The sequence below is a fragment of the Megalops cyprinoides genome, chromosome 12 (assembly GCF_013368585.1).
Source record: "Megalops cyprinoides isolate fMegCyp1 chromosome 12, fMegCyp1.pri, whole genome shotgun sequence".
Classification (NCBI taxonomy): domain Eukaryota; kingdom Metazoa; phylum Chordata; class Actinopteri; order Elopiformes; family Megalopidae; genus Megalops; species Megalops cyprinoides.
Genome location: NC_050594.1, coordinates 19,771,347 through 19,793,836, shown reverse-complemented (window position 1 = coordinate 19,793,836; position 22,490 = coordinate 19,771,347). Strand labels below are relative to the sequence as shown.

General features: G+C 41.9%; 1 protein-coding gene across 1 annotated transcript in view; it reads left to right on the top strand.

Annotated features, from left to right (window-relative positions):
* Positions 1–9,559: 9,559 nt before the first annotated feature.
* mta1 (metastasis associated 1) overlaps positions 9,560–22,490 on the top strand; it is a 38,316-nt gene continuing 25,385 nt past the window's right edge. Inside the window, exon 1 of the mRNA XM_036542354.1 lies at positions 9,560–9,842. Coding sequence (XP_036398247.1) covers positions 9,815–9,842 — 28 coding nt within the window. The 5' untranslated portion in view covers positions 9,560–9,814. The remainder of the gene's footprint in view (positions 9,843–22,490) is intronic.

The window sequence follows — 22,490 nt, the reverse complement described above, 5'->3', positions numbered from 1 at the left end:
CGAGGTTACGCCCCTCCCCCCCACCCCACTTCGGCAATGACACGCATCCCCATGACCCTGATCACACACTCCCCCAGCACACAGCCTCACTCGCTCACTGGACACAAGTGTGGAGCTGGACAATGATTTATGACTCTGCACAGAGTTCACATGCCACTAATGAATATATGTATTATTGAGAAGCCACAGGCAGCTGAGGAATTTTAAAAAAGAGAGGGTGTATGTGTGTGCATGCGTGTGTGTGTATTTGTATCAAACTGTCCACAACAAAGATAGCCTCTACCCCTCCAGCTTGGAAGAGGGTCTTGTGGCTTTATCAGACAGGGGAAAAGGACAGACTTATCATGAGAGCACTCAGACAAGCGTCCCTGAGGGATAAGGCCAGGGTAGACAGAGTTTAGAGAGGGAACTAGCTCCCATGGCTCAATCTCTCTGTCCTTTCTGTGTCTTGTAGGTGAGACATTGCCAAGCAGCTGAGAAACTGTGAGACCAAAACAATCAATGTGAGACTCCCTCCCTCATCCCCCCCAGTCCTCAGGCCGTCCCCAGATAGGCGCTGTGTGACTGTAGCTCAGGTTCCACGCACTGTCATTAGGGTAATGGGAGATTCCCCTTTCCCCTGTCTTTTCCCAGAAATGGCCCACATTGATTGCTTTGTCTAATCAGCTTAGCCTATTTGAAAGGGCCTGTTTACAAACAGATGCTGGGGTGAGGTTTATTCTGTCATCAAAGGGTTTCAAAGGACGCAGCACACATGTGAAGCCAGATGCAGGCGTGGCTAGCGGGGTGGGACCTCCACACAAGCCTACCTCCAAGTTTCTGATCCCGGTCTTGGCTGGCTTCCTTAGAAATTTCTTGGCTACTACAGTATATGTGGAGCCCTGAATGGAGAGCTCCCTGCTCTAAAATAAGGAAGTAAAACGCAATGTGAAAGACAGAAATGGAAAATATTTTGAGGAAAGAGAGAACTAATGCAATTTCTGTGGGAGGAAAAGGTGCAGCCCTCACTGGTGTTGCAGTGACTGGCGTGTCAGCACGTTCGTTGCTGTGCCTCAGCTGCACTTCTTTCATGCTTCACTGTTTGGTAATCAGCTTGCAGTGGGTTTCGATCGGTGATCGGCCTGTTCCATGTTTGTAGCAGAGTCAGCAGCAGTGTCAGGGATAACTCTCCTGTGTGAACCCTCCTTCAGCTTTGGATGGAGTTCAGATCCCCTGCCTCACCGCTTTATGGGCACACATAGTAAAAACGCAGACCAATCACATTTTCTTCATCATGCAGATGTAATTTTGTGTTGTGCTAAACTGGCTTAAAAGGCAGGGATTGCAATCGTTTTAAGAAATTGGGCCTTGTAGTTATCCACACTACTTTCATAGACCTTTATTACCATTATGGTAATACAATGAATTAGACCGGGGGATGTTATCCGCTGAAATTTAAGGAGGGCCCAAACAAAAGATTTTTAGAAGTCATAATCATTCCTGTCAAAGATAAACATTGAAAACATTTCTCATGTATACACTCCGGCAAAAATAAGCCGTTACTAAAACACAACCCGAAGAACTGCTGGGCAGAATGTTTTGGGCGCGAGTCAAAAAAATGATCCGCACTTGACTTTTCATTCTTTTCCGTCTGATATAAAATCTATGCGCTTAGTGTTTTCATTACGTAAAGGGCTGTAAACAGAGGTGCGATGGAAACAAAGCTAATTTTTCCACAGAAGCACTTGCCAGTCCCGTTGGACTCTGGGAACGCAACGGTCTTTAAATAAACGCTCCGTGCTCCCATCTGCCATTTTTTGGGAAGAGCTGTCAGAGGTGAAGTTGAGTAGTGAGGATGGAGTGGGAACCGTCGGACGCTCCTCCCACCGCCCAAATCTTCGACTGCTCCTTCACATGCTGGCTGCTTTCTCCTGGCCTCTGACAGAGGACATCTGCGATCTGTGCCTCGTCCTCCGTGCATACCACTTTCCCTCTCCATTTCCGTCCCTCCATACTCCACATTCTTTCCTTCTTCTTCATAACTCAGGAGTGGGCCAGCAGGAGATAGGAAGGTACCTGGGTCTACTCTGCTAGAATCGGGTCCACACCCGTGCACATAGTGCTCACTGGACATTAAAAAAGACATACAACTGAAGACGCAGGAATAGCACAATATGATACCATTAATAATCGGTTGTTGTATAAATGTCATAAAAGATAACGACCAGTAATTAAGCGAGGTTACATTATCTCAATTATCCTAGCTTGTGTCAAGTATGTTGCTAAATATATCTTTCCTGTAAGGAAATGATGTTATATATGCAGTATTTCACTAAGCATTCATTAACCAGGTTATTCACTTGTTTTGCAGTCCTTTTTGATGTTATATGTTTTAAATGTTGAATGGTATGGAGAATGAAATTTTGTAACATTAAATATGTAAATAACAAACTATCTCAATAAATAAAAGTTAAAATGAATGAACTTATAAATTAATTCATGTTTAAAGAGATAAATATATTTCCATCAATTAAATGAAATATAATAAATGAGTTTACACAAACTGAAGTTACTGAACAAAACAGGAGCAGACCATGATTCGAGCTGGTTATGTCACCATGCAGCTAGCTAATTAGCTGAATTAGCTGAATTAGCTTTCCATATCACTGTGTAGGGATGTACATGCATCATCTACATCAGTCTCCAACATTAAAATATCTGAATCCATATTCATATATCTGTGGGCAAAAGCAGAAGTGATTTGCTTTACCTGAAGAGGCCATATCAATATTCAGAAATTGTATGCATGTCAAAGCAAAGATTCATTCATTCAAATACATATAATTAATCATTCTATTAATTATTTTTAATCACCACTCTTTTACGAAGGAGACAACTGACTAAAGTTGTTTTCCTCATATTTCTTTATAATTTTTTCAGCATATTCCCACACACCCCTCACCCCAGTTTCCAAACGCTCGTGTCTGTATAGCATGTTATGAAACGATTGCCCTTTTAAATGTTTTCCTTTTTAAGCCTGCCACACCAACCACCACCACTCCTGGGTCCTGCACACCTACTGTTGTGCCAATACTGCAAATAATTTCTGAAAACTTTTAAATAAATTATTTCTGATAATTTCAAATAAGTTAGTGTCTGGGGAACCTATTTTTGGTAACTTGAAACATATTTATGATTGAAAGTAATCAGTGATTAATAATTAATAGTGATTAATAATTAATAATCTGTGCAATTTGTGCATATCTATCTTTGGATTCAGGTTTATCTTCATTCCTATTGTTGAACTTTACTACCCAGCTAAATCAAACTAGAATCAATTTACAGTCAGCCGTGTAAGGTTAGACTACAGAAGTCAAGCCTCAAAGGTAAGTCTTCATAGGCTGCCTGTTTGTAATGTCACTGGCATTAAAGAGGTTCGATGGCTGACCATGCACCATTCTGCAATCCCTCTGAAGGACAATGCTACTGGGTTAGCCAATACCTGAAACACACGGATTGTGCTTCTAGCCAGTGAGAACATGTTCCAGTTGCACAATGGCAATGCTAAGAGGGAAGTGAACAACCCCCTGAGAGACAAGAGACTGAAATCTAATTTGTGCCCACTCACCTTTGCCAGAACAATCTTATTCAGAGGACACTACAGACTATCCAAATCATGCAGAGCCATGGTACTGAGAACATTGGCACCGTTGCACTGGTGGTCATGTGGTCTACTTCTGGGTATCCACGGCAACAGTGGGGTATTCAAATCACTTCTGAACTGTTCAAAACCTCCGCATAACCATTCACTGTAAGACTTGTCTTCAAAATCACCCAGTCTCAATGTTGCACTGTAGGCCAAACTAGGGCCTACATGGTTATTAAGCACTCTTAATGAACATTGTATTCTGCAAAACTCCATCACCTACATAAGTGTAGCATAGTGGTTAAGGAGCAGGACTCGTAACCTAAAGATTGCCAGTTCGATTCCCCACTGGGGCACTGCTGCTGTACCCTTGGGCAAGGTACTTAACCCCCAAGTCCCTCAGTAACTATCAAGCTGTGTAAATGGATAACGGTGTGTCCGAAGTAACTCGCTCTGGATAAGAGTGTCTGCTAAGTACCAATAATGTAATATAATGATGAAATAACTAATATATCTAATACATGTGTGGACCATCTGTATGAATGAAAGTGTGTGTGTGTGTCCAGCCCATCTCCACTCAGCATTAACTGAGACAATGCAAGGGATGCAGAGACAAAAGGATGTGTCACAGCTGCAGGGATACCCACAGATACACAAGTGAGACTCAGAGTCTCCACAGACAGTCACACAAAGCTGCCTGGAACAGATGCTCTTCCACCTCAGCATTTCACTCTGGATGTTCAGAGGAGGTGGGGTGGAGGGACTGGGGTTTAAGCGCAGCCCTACTGACTGTGCTGCCAACTGTAATTCTGTCGCCACTGTTCATCTGCCACAGACTTTTGGCGGACTCCTGTCCCCTTTGCACCCTCCCTCGTTTCCCCTACGGTGGGGTCCGCATTAGCATTCTCATTTACAATTGTCTGGCAGTTGTCCCCAAAAACTGCATGCGCCAGTGGAGGCTGTTTGAATTCCTGGCATGCCCTCCTTCTCCGGCTGGCAGGAGCGGAATACCCCCACAGGGCCGGGCAACTGGAGACAGTGTTCCTGGGGTCCGAGGGCAGCTGCTCTGTGCAGACGTGATGCCCCTTCCAAGCACTTCCAAATCCACAGCAAATGCCTGCCAAGATCTTACCCTTGTGTGTCAAATCAGCCATCACTACCAGTGATGGATCTTATTAGTGATGTTCCTAATTAATCTGCAACCAACCCCCCCAACTTTCTCTCTAATACCCATGATGCCCCTCTCTTTTTGTCAGTGCTGGAGAGGAACCTCTTGATGGATTCCTATCACCTACATGCCTCTCACCCCCATTCCTCTCCACACCCAAATGACCGCTCCTCTCTATTAATACTCTCAAAGCAGCTGGGAGATGCCAACTCTGGGGACCAGCGGAGCCCTTATCTCTTCGGCACCCTGATAGAGCTGTCTCACTGGCCTTACATGGACCCACTCTTTGCTGCACCACACTTGTCCTGAGAACACATCCCACTTACACTGGCCCGGGGTGGGAGAGAGGATGGAGGCCAAAGGCCTGCTGAGGATGTCATGTGTTAGCTGAATGACACGGGTCCTGCGTCTGCCTATCACCGTTCCTGTGTGTGGACTAATTTATGCACAAGTTTGTGTCATCGCCTCCACTTTATGCTAGCAAACATAGTCAAGATAGGGAATTCTGGACTCTACAGAATGGCATTTAAAGGCATGAGAAAGATTACACCAACACCATACCTTCACCTCATGGGGTTCTCCCATTCACAGTAGGGAGGGGTCAGTTCTGACTATAGTATGATGACTTCTGGAATCTCTGCTGGAACACTAATTCATGAAACCAACAAAGGCTTTGCAATGACCATTGGATCTGATGGCACTGATAAGGAGGCACAGTTCCTCTCCTAATCTGATCAGGAAATCAGCACTGTGGAAATTAAGGCAGGAATAATGGCGATTAACATCTGAGTGCAATAATACGAATTAGATGACGTATGTTTTTGATTATAAACAGTGTTCTGTCTTAAATATGGTCTGAAAAATGTTTCAAGTTGATGTTGAAATTAACCAGTTACTGGCATTTTAATCACCACATCGGATTGTAGCCACGTGCTCTTCCCTGCCTTCCTGTACAGTCCACTGGGAGCATGTAAGGATAACCAAAGCTCTTCAGTGGCAGTATTTTTGTGTGCATTTAGCGCCCTCTGTTGGTGAAGTCTAAATACTAGCGGAACTTCAATTGGTTCATTTGATCTCAGCACTGTTCTGTTTTTAAAGGGGTCTTCCAGGCAACACGGAAGAACTAGTGCGTTTCTCCAAACACCTCAATTGTTGTCTTTCAGGGCAAAAAATTAAAACATAATTGATTTATTGCTAAAGGCAAAGCTTCTGATTTATTATTCTGGCGAAATTAAGGCTGAGACGCATGGCAGTGTATATTGAAGCCAGTAAGTAAGCCTAGCACCCAAACCTGCAGTGACAGTCATACAACTATATTTGTAGTCTGGGTGACAGAACAGGGCATTACAGCAATGCTGACAACAGTCATTAATGAAGTTAATAACATTTCTTGAGTTTCTGTGGCAAGATTTTGGTTTCACACTTTGCTAAATATTTGAATATTGTTTACAAATGACAAGGCAAAATCCTTCACACATAATACTAAACACCGAGAGGCAATGAATCCTTGTAGTTTTGCCCCCTCTTATCAATCCCAAATGAATACCCACACAAAGGAATTGTTAATGGCTTCTGTCTCAACAAAAAAGAAAGCTCCAATATAGCATTTAACACCATAGAATCATAGGCAGCATACTGTATGACAGTGTGCAGGACTTGCTTAATCCTTGTCATGTCTGAAGGGACACATAAGACTTCAATGAGAGAGCTCCACAGCTGTCAATCTGCAGGCTGTCCTTTGATGGCCTCCCATGTCAGCCAGCCTTCATCTCTTTGTCTATGGTTCTCCTGAGTCTCCTTCATGTCCAAGGATATTCTCCTACTCCACTTTCCTTCTTGTGTCCACTGCAGGTCTGCATAGTGCACCAGGTGTCATTCACCTGCCAAGCTTTAGTCTCCGGACCGTCTTTGTCATTCGTCATGAATCCATGGATGATATTATCTGAATCAGAGATTTTCACATGCTGGTCCATGGCAAGAATGAACCAAAATACCAGTGGCACATACAATCCTTTGTCTGTCTGCTTTGAACTGAGACCACCCCCCCCCCCCCCCCAGTTATGAATAATAAGGTGAAATTCTCTTTACCTCCTAACTTACTATGATAAAAGGTGCAAGTGTTCAATTTTGTAAACACCTTGATTGCTTGGGAAAGATGACTAGTGAATGTAACGGTGACGAGAAAAACATTTTGAAATGGAGAGTTTTTTCAAACCGCATCTAATGCGATCAAGCATCCAGGTCATGGGCAGGACAACTGCCATGCTCAGCAACCAAACAAGTTTGAGTTCTATCTTGTTTGTTATGAATAAGGCTCATTTTAATCTCATCTGTATGATATATGGCAGAGAAGTGTGTATCCCTGAAGCGGAACGTCAGCACACCATGATAGGGGAGGGAGGGGAGCACTGCAACAATAGCGCCATTATCCTGCTTTCCTTCTCTCGTTGGGACTGGATGTAATTATAACTCACAGAAAGAAAAAGGGAGAAAAAAGCACATCAGGCAATTGGAAGGGTGGGTGCATGCCTTAATTGATTTCTTCTGTTTCTCTTGCAGCTGCCTGCATCTAGCAATGGGGCACGGTCCTGACGTCTGCTCTGCATTGCAGCCAAACACGGAGACTCTCTTCACAACACCCAGGCAAGGTATCTGTGCTAACTGCATCTAATTACAACGAACATCTGCAGGTAGAAGGCCCTGTTACAGGGGAACATCGGACAAACAGCAGCCATTCAAGGAAAGTCTCTGCATAGCTATCTGCCAAACACACAGTCAGTCTGCATTGATATCTAGACATTGGGTTGAAACTGGAATGGTGGCAGTGTGATGTGGTGGTTAGGGAATACATCTTGTACTGACAATGTTGCAGATGCAAATCAGTTATTTATTGTACTCCTGAACAATGTACTTATATTACGTTGCTTCAGAAAATATCAAGCTAAATGGATAATATAAGACAAATTCAAACTGTGTAATTCTCCCTTGTTAATTGTTTAATATCACTACCACTACTGTTACTACTGCTACCACAACTGCTACAAGTTAAAATAATTGTACAAATAATAATCACAGACATGGTATAAATGTTGAAACTGTTGAAACGATTTTCTATAATTGCTTGGTGACAGCATATATATCTTCGTTAAAAAACAGCTTTCATGGAAACAAAGGAACATCAAATATGAGCAACAGCTAGTAGTGTAAGTGGCACCCCCTGGTGGTACAGTATCCTTTAAAAAAATTCACATAATTTCATCCCAAATTAACCTATTCTCATTTATTTTTTTGCCTACACTTGGACTTCTGGTTCACAGAGAGTGGCGTGGTCAAAGAGAATCCATAGTTTTTCTACAAATGTGTGCTTGGGATAAATCGGAGCCTGCGATTGGCTGAGCGATGTCTTGTGACTACGCGTTACAGTCAGACAGCAGGCCGAGCTCAGTAATTAGGGTCTTCATATGGTGTAAATCAGGACACACCACAGCATTCCACTGTGCCTTCATAAACAGCAGAAAACCACCTCCTCAGAGAACAGACCCAGTAACATCACAGGCCTATGCCCTGCCCTGCTCTCTTGCCATAAGGCGTATAAGAAAGTTCTGCTGTTTAAAGCGAAAAGAAACGGTTGCTTTTACTTCAAAGTCAATGTGTTGATCAAGTCATGTAACAGAGGCCCGTAATTCATGGCACAGTCGAGAGAAAAACTCCACGCTTAATGTACATCTGCACAAGTTATCAGACATCACAGTCCTGTAGTCAAGGAGATGGAGAATCTTAATTATCCACCCTGACTCCAGAATGCACAAAAGAGGCTCCTTCTCACATCTTACAGCCACTGCCACACATAGCACTTCCAGTTAAATACACATTTCTACTGAAAAGAGCTGTAATATGTTCTACATTATTTGTTCATTTTTTCCTCATCTTCAAAACCTTGCAAACATCAACTTCCTGCTCCAACTCTCCCCACTGGTGAGACTTAGTCTAATTAATGTTCAATTTTTTTGTTTGTTTTTATGGGGAGAAAAAGTACAGTTGCCATCTCTGTTTACAAGTTTCTTTGAAAATAAATTATAAAGAAAGATGTGAGTCATGATGCCTTAATTAAAAATTTTATTTTAATACACACCATCAGAGACCATAAGAACAGATGAGAAAATACAAAGGAGAAAGTGCAGGTTTAAGTATTTGGGTAAGGAAATTAAGTGATAAAAGAAAGAACAGTGTTTTATCATTTCTATCTACATGTCTATATGAATGCAATCATACAAGTCAAGTCGTGTTTGGTCAAACCAAACAACAGGGTCTTACTGAAGCAAACCCCAGAAATAGCACCTATATGTCCGAAACAACCTGGAGATGAACCAGCCCAAACCTCCAAGCGTGGCACTGGCATTTCGTGGTCACGTCTGCAGTTCCACACTGCCTCGTGTTTAGGCAGTAATGATGGAACTCATCAGCTTCCGCCTGTTTCACAGCATCAGTCCTAGGCAGTCATGTTAATTGCTGCTGTGTGTGCCTGACTACAAAGCCCACGACCAGAACAACTGAACTGGGCTGTCATTACTTTGACAAAGCATTAATGCGAACACTCAAAAACTCAAAGAGAGAGAGCAACAGCTTTTTTCGATTTTCATTTGCCTCTAGTGGGGCTAAAGCGGTACAACAACAATTGTTTTGTTTTTTGGGGGAGGCGGGGTAAACGGCTGTGATGCCCGCTGAACACTGCCCCCCTCAACCTCCAGTCCGCTCGAGCTCCGACTTCCAGGGGAAACGGCTTTGTTGTGAACTGTATCCAAATTTTACGCGGGTTACCCGAGTCACGTCCATTTAGTAACGGTACCCGGGAAAAGTAGGCTTGATAAAATGTGTGTACTGTCTCTTTAAGTTCGCTTGGCTGGTGTGCTTCGTATTGATCAATCCACCATTTTCCAACACACACTACAGCGGTAGTTGTAACACAGCGACGGCGGCGACAGAGATACCCGTACCTGGAGACGCCAGGACCCGGGGCAGTCATGGCAGCGAACATGTACCGGGTCGGAGGTAGGAAAACACATTTCTTTAAATCGTTGTAGTCTGTCGATCCCGTACACCGTGGTCCTTTTGCAGCGTAGGTGGCCAGAATGGGTCGTCCTTCCTCTTTTATTTCCTAAGGCTGAAGTGTGCCGTAGCAAGCGAGCTACGGAGGATGATGATGGTGACTGTGAGGAGGAGGAGGAAGAGTATGGTATCGGGACCCCCTGATTTTCGTATTGTAACGTTACTTGTTTGTTCTTGAATCGGTGTGTTACATATGGTTAAACGAACTGGAGTTTTGGAGATCTAGAGCGTAATTTTTTTCCAAAGGACGGAACAGGCTGAGCTTTTTAAAGTTTTGTTTTAACAAGCTAGCTGGCTAGCTAACGTTAGCGTGGCGAGGCGAGCTGTGACTGTTGTTGGGAGAATGCTGCGTTAAAAGGAGGTACACCTCGCTTTGCATGGAGACAAGACATCCTCACGCCACGGGCTTGGGGGACTGTCCATTTTTTAAGTAGCAACATACATTTCCCCCCAAAAATATTTAGCTAACTTACCAGTCACTGTCCAAATGTTTTGATGTTCTCACATAATACCCCCTAACTAGTTAGGTAGGTTGGCACTAATTGATACACTCTATTTTGTATATGAATTAGTTAAACCCAGAAGTTTGCGCTCTAGTCCCACTCAAACTCCCCACCCACCAATAGAATTTAACGGAGGGAGAAATTGAAATATTGGAGCTAACGTTAGCCAGCTACCCTCCTATGAAGACAAACCTATATTGACATTATAATTTTTAAACCGAACCTTTGTCCTTCTAATTTATGATTGCCATTACATAGCCAGTCTGTCAGCTGGCTTGCTAGCTAACTAACTGGGTTCAATGCGTCCACAGTCCATGCTGCGATTGCAGATGCATAAAACGGGGTACACATTGCTAGCCAGAACCCAGGCTGTTTAATTTTATTCAGTTTTCGAAAATATATAGTCTCGCAACTTCGCTAGCTGAGATCATCACATCAAAGTGTAACTTGCAAAGATGGATAACGTTTACTAGGTTTGGAAGTGATTTGCCATATTGCAAGTTTTAATGTGTTTTCTTTCATTATAGAGACTGACAAAAAAATCTAGCTAGTTATCTAGCTAAGGTTTGACTATCATCTTTAAATAAATTCTTTGGAATAATGTAAGTAACGGTTACCCCGCTAATTAACATCAGCCAGCTAACCTACCAGACATGCCACACATTGTTCTGGTCTTATTTGAATGTAGGTGGCTGGATTCGGGGGTGTTTGTGCTACTGTTTTAACCCCAGGGGGGCGTGCGGAGCAGAATAATGTCCAATCAGATAGTTAATGCTCGAGTGTAATTGTTAACCATTAATTATAAATCATGTAACTCATCTCGAAAAACAATCACGTTTCATTGTCAGGAATAGTGTAGGAGAAATATGGCTGGCTAACTAATTTCAGTAACCTATTTTATAACCACGTTTCCCAAATGCGAAATGTTTCAGTCTTAATATCTACGAGTCTGTCGAACTAAGGGGTAACTTCCAAAAGGAAGCCATTCAGTAAGCATTCGGTGCTGCAGCTTTCTGCTTGTAACAAAGCGTGGTCGACACGGTTTTCTGCGGTTGTATTTGGGTACATTGCGCCTGCAGTGAAATGTTGAGGGGGGGGCGGGGTGTGTGCGTTCAGATGTCCTCAAAAGACCCCCGCGAATTAATCGTATTATGTTTCAGATCGTTTGTCGGGTAGAGCATGGGTACCTAGCCGAGCATTCCACACTCTGGTCAGTTTTTGAATACCCGCGAATTTTTTTTTATTACTCAAAATGAAACAGGCCATACATAAGATTGTAATTGGTTCTAGGTTTGTGTACTCTACTTACATGCTACGTTATGTTTTATGATAGTGGCTTAAATCTGAGGAATTTCTTAGTTCAGTCACTGGTATTTTAGGCCATTTGTCCCAAAGACCTATTAGAAAGACCAAGTAAAGTAAAACAGAATTCTGTATGTCACTCGGACTCCACAATGCTTAATCAGAGGACATCTGGTTAAGTTGCTTCCCATAAATTAGGCTAAACCACTTTGCTCATTTGCAGGGATGAGTTTTCTTACGAAGACGAGGACTAGTCCAGTGCTGCACCAAGATGAAGCTAGAGCAACCGGACTCTTTTTGTCCAGTTTATTTGCTTTCACATCAAATCTGCAGTGCAGGGAGTTGATTAGTGGTGCACCACATGCAATACGACTGTAAACAAGGACACATGGCTTTGTTTAGCTTGCTGTTGTTGATGCTTTATTCTGCTGGCCTGTCGTCGTTAGCTTGATACGTCTGGCTATTTTGTCTGGAATGTGCAAAAGAGTAGAGATCATATTGGATGACAAGGGCTTTCAGTGGGTAGACAAAATGATGGAAACACTAAACATAAGAATATTCATTAAATAATTAGGAGTTGTGCCACTCATTGTCCTCAGAAAAGCTTCAGTCCACCTTGGAATACCGTTATAGAAGTTTATATCTTTCTAGTGGGATATTAAAACACTCTTCAAGAAGGAAAGCCTACAGTTCTTTGTGAGATAAAGGAGGTGGAAATCTACCCTGCACTGTACGTTCCAGAACTTCTCATAAAGTTTCAGTGATGTTTAGATCTGGTGATAGAGGAGATGGAAGGGGTGACTTCATCCTGGTGGTCATGAAACCACTCTTGAATCAATTTAGCAGTGTGTACAGGGATGTTATTATCTTGGAATATAGGAAAGTCTTGAGGAAACGATGTTTCCATCGTAGGGTTCACCTGGTTGCCTAAAATGGCTACATATTCCTTGGCCATAATTCTACTATGCTGAGTAATAATTGTACCTAGTGACTTTCACGAGATGGCCGCCCATACCAAAACAGATCGACCGCCATGTTTAACAGTTGGGCAGTGTGGCGGTGTGGCAACAGGCAGTGTGGGCTGAAGGCTTCCTTTGGCTTTCTCCAAACGTAACCCGCCTGGATGGAGGAAAACCAGTAAGAGACGACTCATCAGAGCACGGTACTTTCTTCCACTGCTCAGAGGTCCAGCTTTTGTGCTCATTACACCAGATTATGCTTTGTTACGCGTTGGCCTTGGTTACAAGCAGTTTCTGAATGGCAGGCCTACCATAAATATCAGCTTTGTGAAGCTCCCAAGTACAGTTTTTGTCGAGACTGGATTACAGACATGTAGATTCAGTTTTGTGGTAATTTTTGAGGCTATTGTTTTGTGGTTTTTAGCAGCTGTGATTTTAAGTGTCTGTCTGCGCCTGTTGCTGAGCTTCGACTTGAGACCACCTTTTCCTTTTTTTCTGATGCAGTTTTTCCTTTTTTGGCATATGCCACTGTGATTTTCGACACTGTTCTCCCTGACACGTTAAATAATTTTGCCGTTTCTGAGGCTGATGCACCTGCAGTTCAGGCACCAACTATTTCACCTCTTTCAAAATCTTTTCTCATCTTGCTTTAGAAACTTACATAATAAAGAGGTGGTTTTAAAAGGACTTTTAAAGCAGAAACATGTTGGTAATTAGTATTGGCTTTCATATGAAAGACAAGTGTAGACTCCTTTTCAGCTTCCAGGTATGCGTCCTTTTGTATTTGGAGTTTCCGTTATTTTGCCTACCCCCAGTAGATTCACATCTTTGTTTTTTGCATTTCATGGGCATGATGTGGGCACTCTGAAATGGCAAGTATGGCAAAGAGTCATGGTTACTTGAATGCAGATTCGCACACTTATTGCTTTATGCACGGCAGGGTTCATTTGAGAAGTAACATGAACACGACACGTTGGGATGTGACCCAGAATGAATCTGATCCAAACGACTGTCTATCTGCACTCAGTGACATGTATTCTATACCATTTATTTCCTATATGAATAGATGATAAAGTGCTCTTCCAATTTTTCATAAAAATATGTATGAAAAGACTGGATTCATGTTGACTGTTCACACCACAAACTAATTCCTGTCAGAATGTCCTCACAAGCCTAGTTAATCGCCTATGGTGTTGTCCACTAAGCTGATGAAGGCAACAATTGCATTGTGAACACAAACAAACAGAACCCTGAGAATATGGAATGAATCTGTTAAAAAAGGAGCCATTTACATGCACCCAGTACCTTTGTATTCATGAATATGTAAAGCATAATTTAGCAAGGACTCTTCTGGTAGGGCTGCTAGCCATTAACAAGAAACAGTGGCCCATTTGAAATGAAGCAAGTGATTTTTGCCTTTTTTCTTGCTCACATTTTATGCATTAATTAAAGCAGATCTAGGCCGAAACAGACTAGAGATCATACTGAAGTGATGAATTCCACAGCTAAAAGCTTATTGTTGACTTTGCACTTTTCAGTATTTTCCCACTAGTCAACTTAAGTACTTGTATTAAGTAATTGTTTGTTATCATTTTGGGACAATGGGTCTCATTGTAATAGATCATAATGCGCTCACTTTGCAGCTAGCTTGCAAACTATTATAGTTTTACAAGTGACATGTTATCTTCAATAAAGAATAATTCATATTGTTGACATTATTAGTAATTGTTACTAATGGAATGAAAATATTTGTTTTGAAGACTGCATGAAACGTTTTCTCAAAGATTAGATAAGATTCTGAGCGTGAAGTTTAAAATAACCTTTTTTACTAGCACATTAAATAGGCCATTGGTAATGATGTCATGCCATATTCTTAACCACTCCCAGCATTTTTCTTAACCTCTTCTGGCCTTTTCCCCAACCGCTCCCCGTCTTATTCATAACCACTCACTGTAAGGTGGTGTTCATATATGAAAGTACGGTGCGGTTTTAAGATTGTTCAGTTAATGCCAAGGTTTGGATTATCAGTTCAGACTGTTCACCAGTGAAACTGCCGTTGGGATGTGAATGCAATCAAGAGTGGCGCATGAGGTAGGTTCTTTACACATTTCAGTGCCGGGAATAAACACAAGACACTGCTTCTGCAGTAGCTTGTGAATCCAACTAAAAGCCTCTTTTTTATATTATGATGCCATTTACTTGTTTTTTTTTTTTGATGATGGACGCAGATAATTTGAGCAGCACTTCCTTGCAACATAACTAGTCAATGTAAGCAGTGCCAGTTTTGATCTGAACAAAAAGCCAGACCAAAAAACTAAAACAATGACAGAGGGAAGAGACCCACCATTTGTTACGTGCTGGTCTGACGGTAAGAGAAGCAAACAATGAAAATGCGATCACTGAATTAGACCAGTCACTCCAGCTTTTCACTCGACTTCTAATCAGTGAAATTATCGCCATGTATGAATCGCACACCAGTTCACTCTCAAAGAGGTTTTTTTTTTGCGTGATTCATGGTGTCTTTAAGAACCCAGAGTGCAGTCTGTGGAAACACTTTTTTTCCAGTGGGTTTTTATATTTCTCTTCCCTCAAATACAAAGCTATGACTGATCGAAAACCAGCCTGCATCTTCAACCAGAGCACAAGGGTTTGGCTTTACCATTCAGCATGCACTTTCATGACGTTCAGTTGTGCTTGTACATACCTAATAAAAATGATTAAACATAACATTTTGTTTTGATCAGACTTTCCCTTGAATCAGTTTGAAGACATGGCTAGCCCTATGATTATACGTGGAAACACATGCCTTCCTCTGCATTTTATTTTCCGGCTGACAACTTAAATTCACTTGAAGCTCTTTTGCAATGCATTTCCTTATGAGAAAAGTGCATAGCGCAAATTAATGTGGCTAATAGGATTAATGAATATGCATTAATTTTACAGTGTAATTTAAGATGGGGAAAATTATGTGAGGATGTGGATTGTTTTGAATTTGCATTAGGGTGCAGGTGCTCATAACCAGCAACGCTAAGGAAGGCAGTGAACAGTTCTGGAGCACAATAAACATTTTTGGCACACACATACACAGTAATGGACATAAGGCTGTTTAAGACTGTAATCCTGGAGTGAGGAGCCACAGGTGCCAGGTTTCCATTCCTCTTTGACTCGGTTAGTGGGTGCAGAGTTTCCCTCACAATTTTGTTTCATGTATGCTGATTTGCTGGGACTTTGTTTTCATGTTGCACTAAATTTAACACAAAGAGCTTATATGGTGAATAAATAGATACCTTTATTTATGCTTGGCATTACATTAAAAACTCACTGGGACACAATTCATGGACATATATTGATATATAAATTACGTAAACGACTTTGCATTAGTAAGGCCATTTTCATACTGACCACTGTTGCAATTGTCTAGAACTGAAACCCACCCACTATGTCGATCACATAACTCATAGGCTACACGAACATCGTTCGAGATGCCGCTTAGCTCACAGTAGCAGGGACAGAAAAGTCACTATATGTAGATACAGTATATTCGCAAACCGTTACAAGGATCACTGACAGCAGTCCAAAAGACAAATGGTAGAGACAAACAGCAAACAGCAGTCCAAAAGACAACCGTCAGGCAAACGATGTTGGCCATTTTAGTCAGCGTGGCCCGTGTAAACTGAATGAGCATGGGGGAAAGACTGGGGAGTGACGAGTACTCGGCAAAAATAAATATTTGTTACGGATATGACTACTTCATCAAGCATGAGAACCGAACAAGTAATTATGCCTGCTATCTGTTTGGAGAAAAAAAAAATGAAGAGAAAATTGTTAGTTGTAACTTGGCTCGCAAAGAGCTTGCCAATTTAGATTTCACGATTAAGTCATGTTCATATGCTGTAGATGCCTGGAGGACAAAACTCCCTGAGGCTTCATCGGAAGTCAGTGGGGAGATGGGGTCAGTAATGTCACGATGGCCTATATACATCTTGACGTTAACTCTGACAGATCAATCAAGTTACCTCCAGCAAGATCTGTTTAAAAATGGCTGACTCAAGGAAGAATGTCTTAACTGTGCATGCCATTGATTCTCTTCATTCATTTTTTTCACCTTTAGGTACTAGCCATATAGCTTTTTGGCTAATGTACGCAAGTGCTTTTGGCAGTCTCTGTTGTTCCATTCCGAATGCTTGCTTTTCAGTATTTATGCTGTTCATGGGTTACCACTTCTGATTTCATTCGGTCATGACACAACTGCATTTGGTTGACCGAATCAATGTTATTATCAAGAAATAACAGGAGCCATGGTTTTAATGTGACTGTGGAGGTAGGCAGATTTAACGAGACAGAAAATGATTGCTGCATGTTAGTTCTGTTTAATGCTAATACGCGTAGGTAGCATTGGCATTTGCAAATCATCTAATATTCAAGTCTTTCATTAAAATGAATTAGAGAAATGGGTGAGATGCAGTTGTGCAGTGTGGATTGCTTACACATGAACCAGAAAACAGCCATACTGAAATGAAGTGGTATCAGAGCTGTAAAGTGCAGTGCTACTGAAAAAGGGCTCGAAAGGATTGCTGTGTAGTTTTGTAAACTGCAGTTTCATCTCCATGTGAACATGACCAAAATGCTTTCAGGTAGCAGGTTCTCTCATTTAAATATCTTACCATATCAACATTGTCTTTTTCTGGAAGTGAATCTGTGAAATAATACACATTAGATGTATGTTTAGACAGTTTCCAAATAAAGATTAAATTACAAGTGGACTAGATGTGACTAGTCAATTTGCTATGGTAATTGGAAGGGGATGAGAGGTGACAGGACCAGCCTTGCCATGATGTAGGGTTCTTCACACTCGTTATGCGTCCCTGACCCAGTTGGAAATGTGGGGCACATGTAAGGGACCAGTGATGTATATTGGGGGTTGGGATGTCCACACTGCTGAGTATAGCATTTAGAAGTGGAACTGTATTGTAGTCTGTCACCCGCTTTCCACCAAAGTGAACTAGGTGCTATTTCTGGGCTGGTGCTAATGCCGGTTTGGAGTTGGTTCAGCTTGCGAACCTTGTAAGAACCGGTTTGCTTTTCCACAGGCTAGAGAGCCACTATAGAGCCAAGTCATTACGTCACTGTATACATCTCCACTTTCCCACTAGCGCCAAGCACACAACAACAATGGCGGACTACATCGTCTCTTTACAAGTGTTGCTCCTGGCTTTGTGAGCCTACATTGGCATCCAAACACGACTGTAGCTGGCTAGCTAGCTGTTGGTCAGCTAACATTACCCAAGCAAGCATAGCTACTAATTTCTCACATCAATGTTACGAACGTCAAACGTAACATTAATGTTACGAATGTATTAGCTGACCAACAGATAGCTAGCCGGCTAGCTAGCCATCAGTGTTACGTTCGTAACATTGATGTGAGAAATTAGTAGCTCGCTAAACAGCTAAGAATGGCAGTCACAAAGTTTTAGTTGGTCTTGTTGGCCATGATAATCCCGCCCCCAGCCCCTGACGTAAGCGGTGCTTGGTTCTAGACCAGCAAAGTGTTGGTGCCCCTCTCGGACCAGTTTTCCTGGCTGAGAGCCAGTTCTTTGGCTGTCAAAACAAGAAGAACTTGCTTGAGATTAGGCACCGGCTCCTCGAACTGCCTTGGTGGAAAAGGGGTATGTTTGGCTCTGTTTATTTTGTGAAAAAAACTTAAGCTTTTGGATGCATGACAAGGAAGAGGAGTTGGTGGACCCGATTCAAAACCCCTTCATTAAACCCCCCCCCCCCCCAGTATTATACAACATGATACCAAATACGAATGCTGTGAGAATCACAAAGTCCCCAGTAGACCTGATTGAACCACCATGTTAAAGCCCAGTGATATACAATGGAAATAAACGCTAGTATAAACACTCGGATTTTAGCCTGATTTTGTTCTCTTTAATTGCCCCTTTGAGTTTGCTGTGAGCTTGCTACGAATTCAGTGTGTGCATGCTGGAGTCCTGGCCTGGCTCAACACCTGAGATTGTGTGGTATGTTAAGGGAAGACGAGGACTTTCAGCTTTAGGGAGAGCGTGAGCTTTTATTTAATCTGCAAACAAGTACCACTACACACAATGAAAGGCAAGTGGAAAGGTATATCTAGGTAGCTTGACAGGAGCGCTCAGTGACTTTGTGTGTCCTACAATTCTGGTAAGTTCTTTACAACTTAAAGGTAGGTCCCTGCATTTCCTGTGACCAGATGTTGAGTCTTGCTGATCACTCCACCCACACAAAGGTGCAGATAAAGCCTTGTCATGATGTCACACTGTACACAATTACTTAGTTGAAGGTACTTAATGTTCTCAATTAGGTGCGCAATTTCCAACCTTAAAAAATGATGTTATAAATAGAATGGAAATTACAGAAAAAAGACAGTTCTGTTGTCAAAGACTGTTCTCCCATGCTTTGCTGTCAATCCATGTTTTCTTCTTATTCTTGTATTTCTGACACTGCATCAGTGTTGGCTGCATGATGCCACATCCATTACCTCTACAAAATAAAGACAAAATTTACAAAATTAAAATTTTGTAAAGTTACTATGTACAGTGATTCATGTTGTCAGTTACAGAGACAGCAGGTGTATTTAACAGGAATTAGGCCTACTGTTACATTTTAAAAACGTTACTGGAAAACACAGGATCATGAGACATCATTGGTGACCAGTAGAAAGTCCTGTACGTTGCTGAGTTCTGAGGTGTAGACACAAAGTGCAGTTTCCCCAATTCTAGACTTGTCTGGTGTGTCAATGTTGGCTTCCCTAATTCTGTCCCAATCCCATTCGTAAATATCCTTGAGTGACAGGATAATTCATAGTGCACTTGCCATTGATTTTCAACAATTTTAGTGTAAGCACCAGGCTTGTACAGAATCGCCAAGGCTTAGGAAGAAATTGTAGAATGTCTGTAGTGGAAATTACAGTTGTGTTTGCCCACTAGTCAAAAATTAGGATAAGCAACCACTAAGTAGCCTAATTTTAAAAAAATCAATCCCACTGGTTTTGTCTGCTGACTCAGTTGGAGGACTCATTAGGACTATATGCATAAATGTAATATATCCATTCTGAATGATACTAAAATGCTAATTTGTCCTGACTAACTGGCAGTTTGAGGAGTTTCCATCAGATGGGCTGATGCCATTATAGAAAATACAAGAACAAATATTCTCATATATTCTCACATTTCTCACTGAGTACAGATACAAGTATGAGAAATGCCTCCTCTGCGCACCTCATTATTAGCAAACTGCACCCATTTGCTGGATGTAAGATGAATTATTGAAATGTAGCTGTGGTGTGAATTCCACTGTTAAGAAAGATTTTGTGGCAACAAGATAGCCATGGTAAAGTATGAGTTGGGTATGAGTGTTAAACCTGAAACCAGACCGCCATGAGAAAAGATACCCAAGATAGATTAGAGGTACTGTATTTATTTTGCTACCGAACCCGAAATTCTTAAATGTACGTACATGGTCCTGAGGAATCACTGATATGGGGAATCTTTATGTGCATGAAGAAGAGAGAAAACAGTGAGCAGCTATGGAATCTGCAAGCCATTTGTGAACAATTTGGCAGCCTGAGACTACTTACTGAGACTGAGTAATACCAAGGAATACCTCATGAGATACCAAAAATGTATGAACATGGCTGCAAAGTAATCATAGTAAGAAAATCATTGTACCCTTAAAAAGTTTTTACCAGGTAGTCAGTTAGACAGCTAGCTTTCTTGTTGAGTAGTTTGAACGGCACAGATAACTGCGAGAGAACAGGAGTCATCCAGTCCAGAATGCAAACATGATATCCACATTAAAATAGTTGGCTAACATGAAAACGGACAATACAGCAGAATTAGAGGAAAAAGATTCTGTCTTACTGGTGAATGTTGGTAATTCACCAAAAAATTGAATAAAAAGTAATTTAAGTGAACTTAAAAATCTGCTAAATTAGGAATGTTTCAAAATTAGAATTAGGCATTTCATCATGATTTCATGCAATGCATAGAATAATAAAGTATTTTAATCTAAAATAATACACAGTCCCTAGTGTTGGATCCCATTGGGCTGGAGCTGGGTGTCGGATGCCTAATCTGCAGGTTTCTGATATTTATTCCAGCTCAAGGCCTGCTTAGAGTTACTTAAGTGGAGCCATTGATTGCATGAAACTTGAATGGCAGGGTAGGTGCCAATCAGCAGCTAAATCGAAAAAAGCCTCTTCACCTGGACCAGGAGGGTCTCCTGAGGAACGCAAGCCGTAATTGTTAAATACCGTAGCAGGATATATCATTTACTTATGAAGAAGTGTGTATAATGGAGTACTGCACTGCATGGTCAAATTTACCCTTGGAGTTGGGCTTTCTTGCAGTGTTCTTTTGTCTTTTTTTGCATTTTTACTGCTTTTTGCTGCTACTTTTTTCTGCAACTGCACCACTTAACCTTGTCTCACCCTGACAGCCTATGCTCTCAAGTGATGGCTCAAGGCCAGACGAATGCACGTCATGGCAGCTGCTTTTCACGCTACAAGTAACACAGTGCACTGCAGTGAAAAGGACGCTCGTTGGTGGACAGATGCTACTCCGCTGACGATGACCAAGCACCCTGTTGCGTTGTAGGGTGCCGAAAGATCAGACAAGGGAACCCTGCCTGGACTACCCATCCTCGCCCCCAGCAGAATGAAGCCGGTTTATGCAGTCACCTTGCTGACTGAGCCACTAGGGAACCCCACCTGCAATGTTACTTGCAGTGATCTACTGAATAGCGACTTGTGAAAAATAAGATTATTTGTGATTTGTTATCAGCCCCACACAAATTCCCTTCAAGAAAGTTGCAACATTTTTGGTGTGGCAGGGTTCAACATCAGCTGTTACCCAGATGCCAGGTGCAAGTAAAAACATGTGTTGGACAACATAAACTGGTCAGTGACTTGCCCCATTGGGGAGGTGACTATTCAGAGCAAAGTCAGAATTTCAGCTCCCCAGATACCTGCTTTCTGTGTGCCTGCCATCTGGCAAGCACATTAGCAGTTGAGTTGTGTGTCAAGAAGGAACAAGGCAGGTCACATAGGGTTCTGTGACCAATCATGCCTTAGCTGTTGACCAATAACTAGCTACCTGTGACAGTGGAAGCAGAATAAGTCAACCACCTAATGCCAGAGTGCTATAAAAAGCATAGTTCTGCCTTACACACCTTTTCAGGTGCTGACAGGGTTGTGCTCCGGGTTCCTCCGAGCCAGAAAATTTTCTAGTGCTTCTCAACTACTGGGTTGTGTGAGGGGGAAAAACGCTCTCTGTTAATGTTTATGAAGTAGGAAAAAGTGAAGGTTTTAATCAAGTGACTGAACAGCAGTGGCATCTGCTATCGTGTCGCAGGACTTGTTTTTGATGTTGAATTTGACTGACTTACAGGAAGTTACAGATGTAGTGTGCCACCTTGCTATTTTATAGCTTGCTTTTTATTATAATGTAGGTACCTCAGCTGATTAATATAGCCAGCTAACTGGCTAGCTTGCTAATTGTGATATATAATTATATTGCTCGGCAGCTTGAAAAATAACAAGCCAGCTGGCTACCTGTGTATTATAGCTGGCTGGCTTGTTATTTTATAGCCTATCACAGCAGATTACTTTCACTGAGGAAAGTTTGACTTAGATTCATGTACAGCCAGGGCCTGGGTTCATACACACTGCTCACTGAGGCACCTAATGCACTTTCTAGCGACAGTATAAAGTTGGATTTCCACTCTTGTTCATCTGAAATTAAACAAGTAGATTGTACCTGCACAACCTGACTGATCTGCCTGACCTG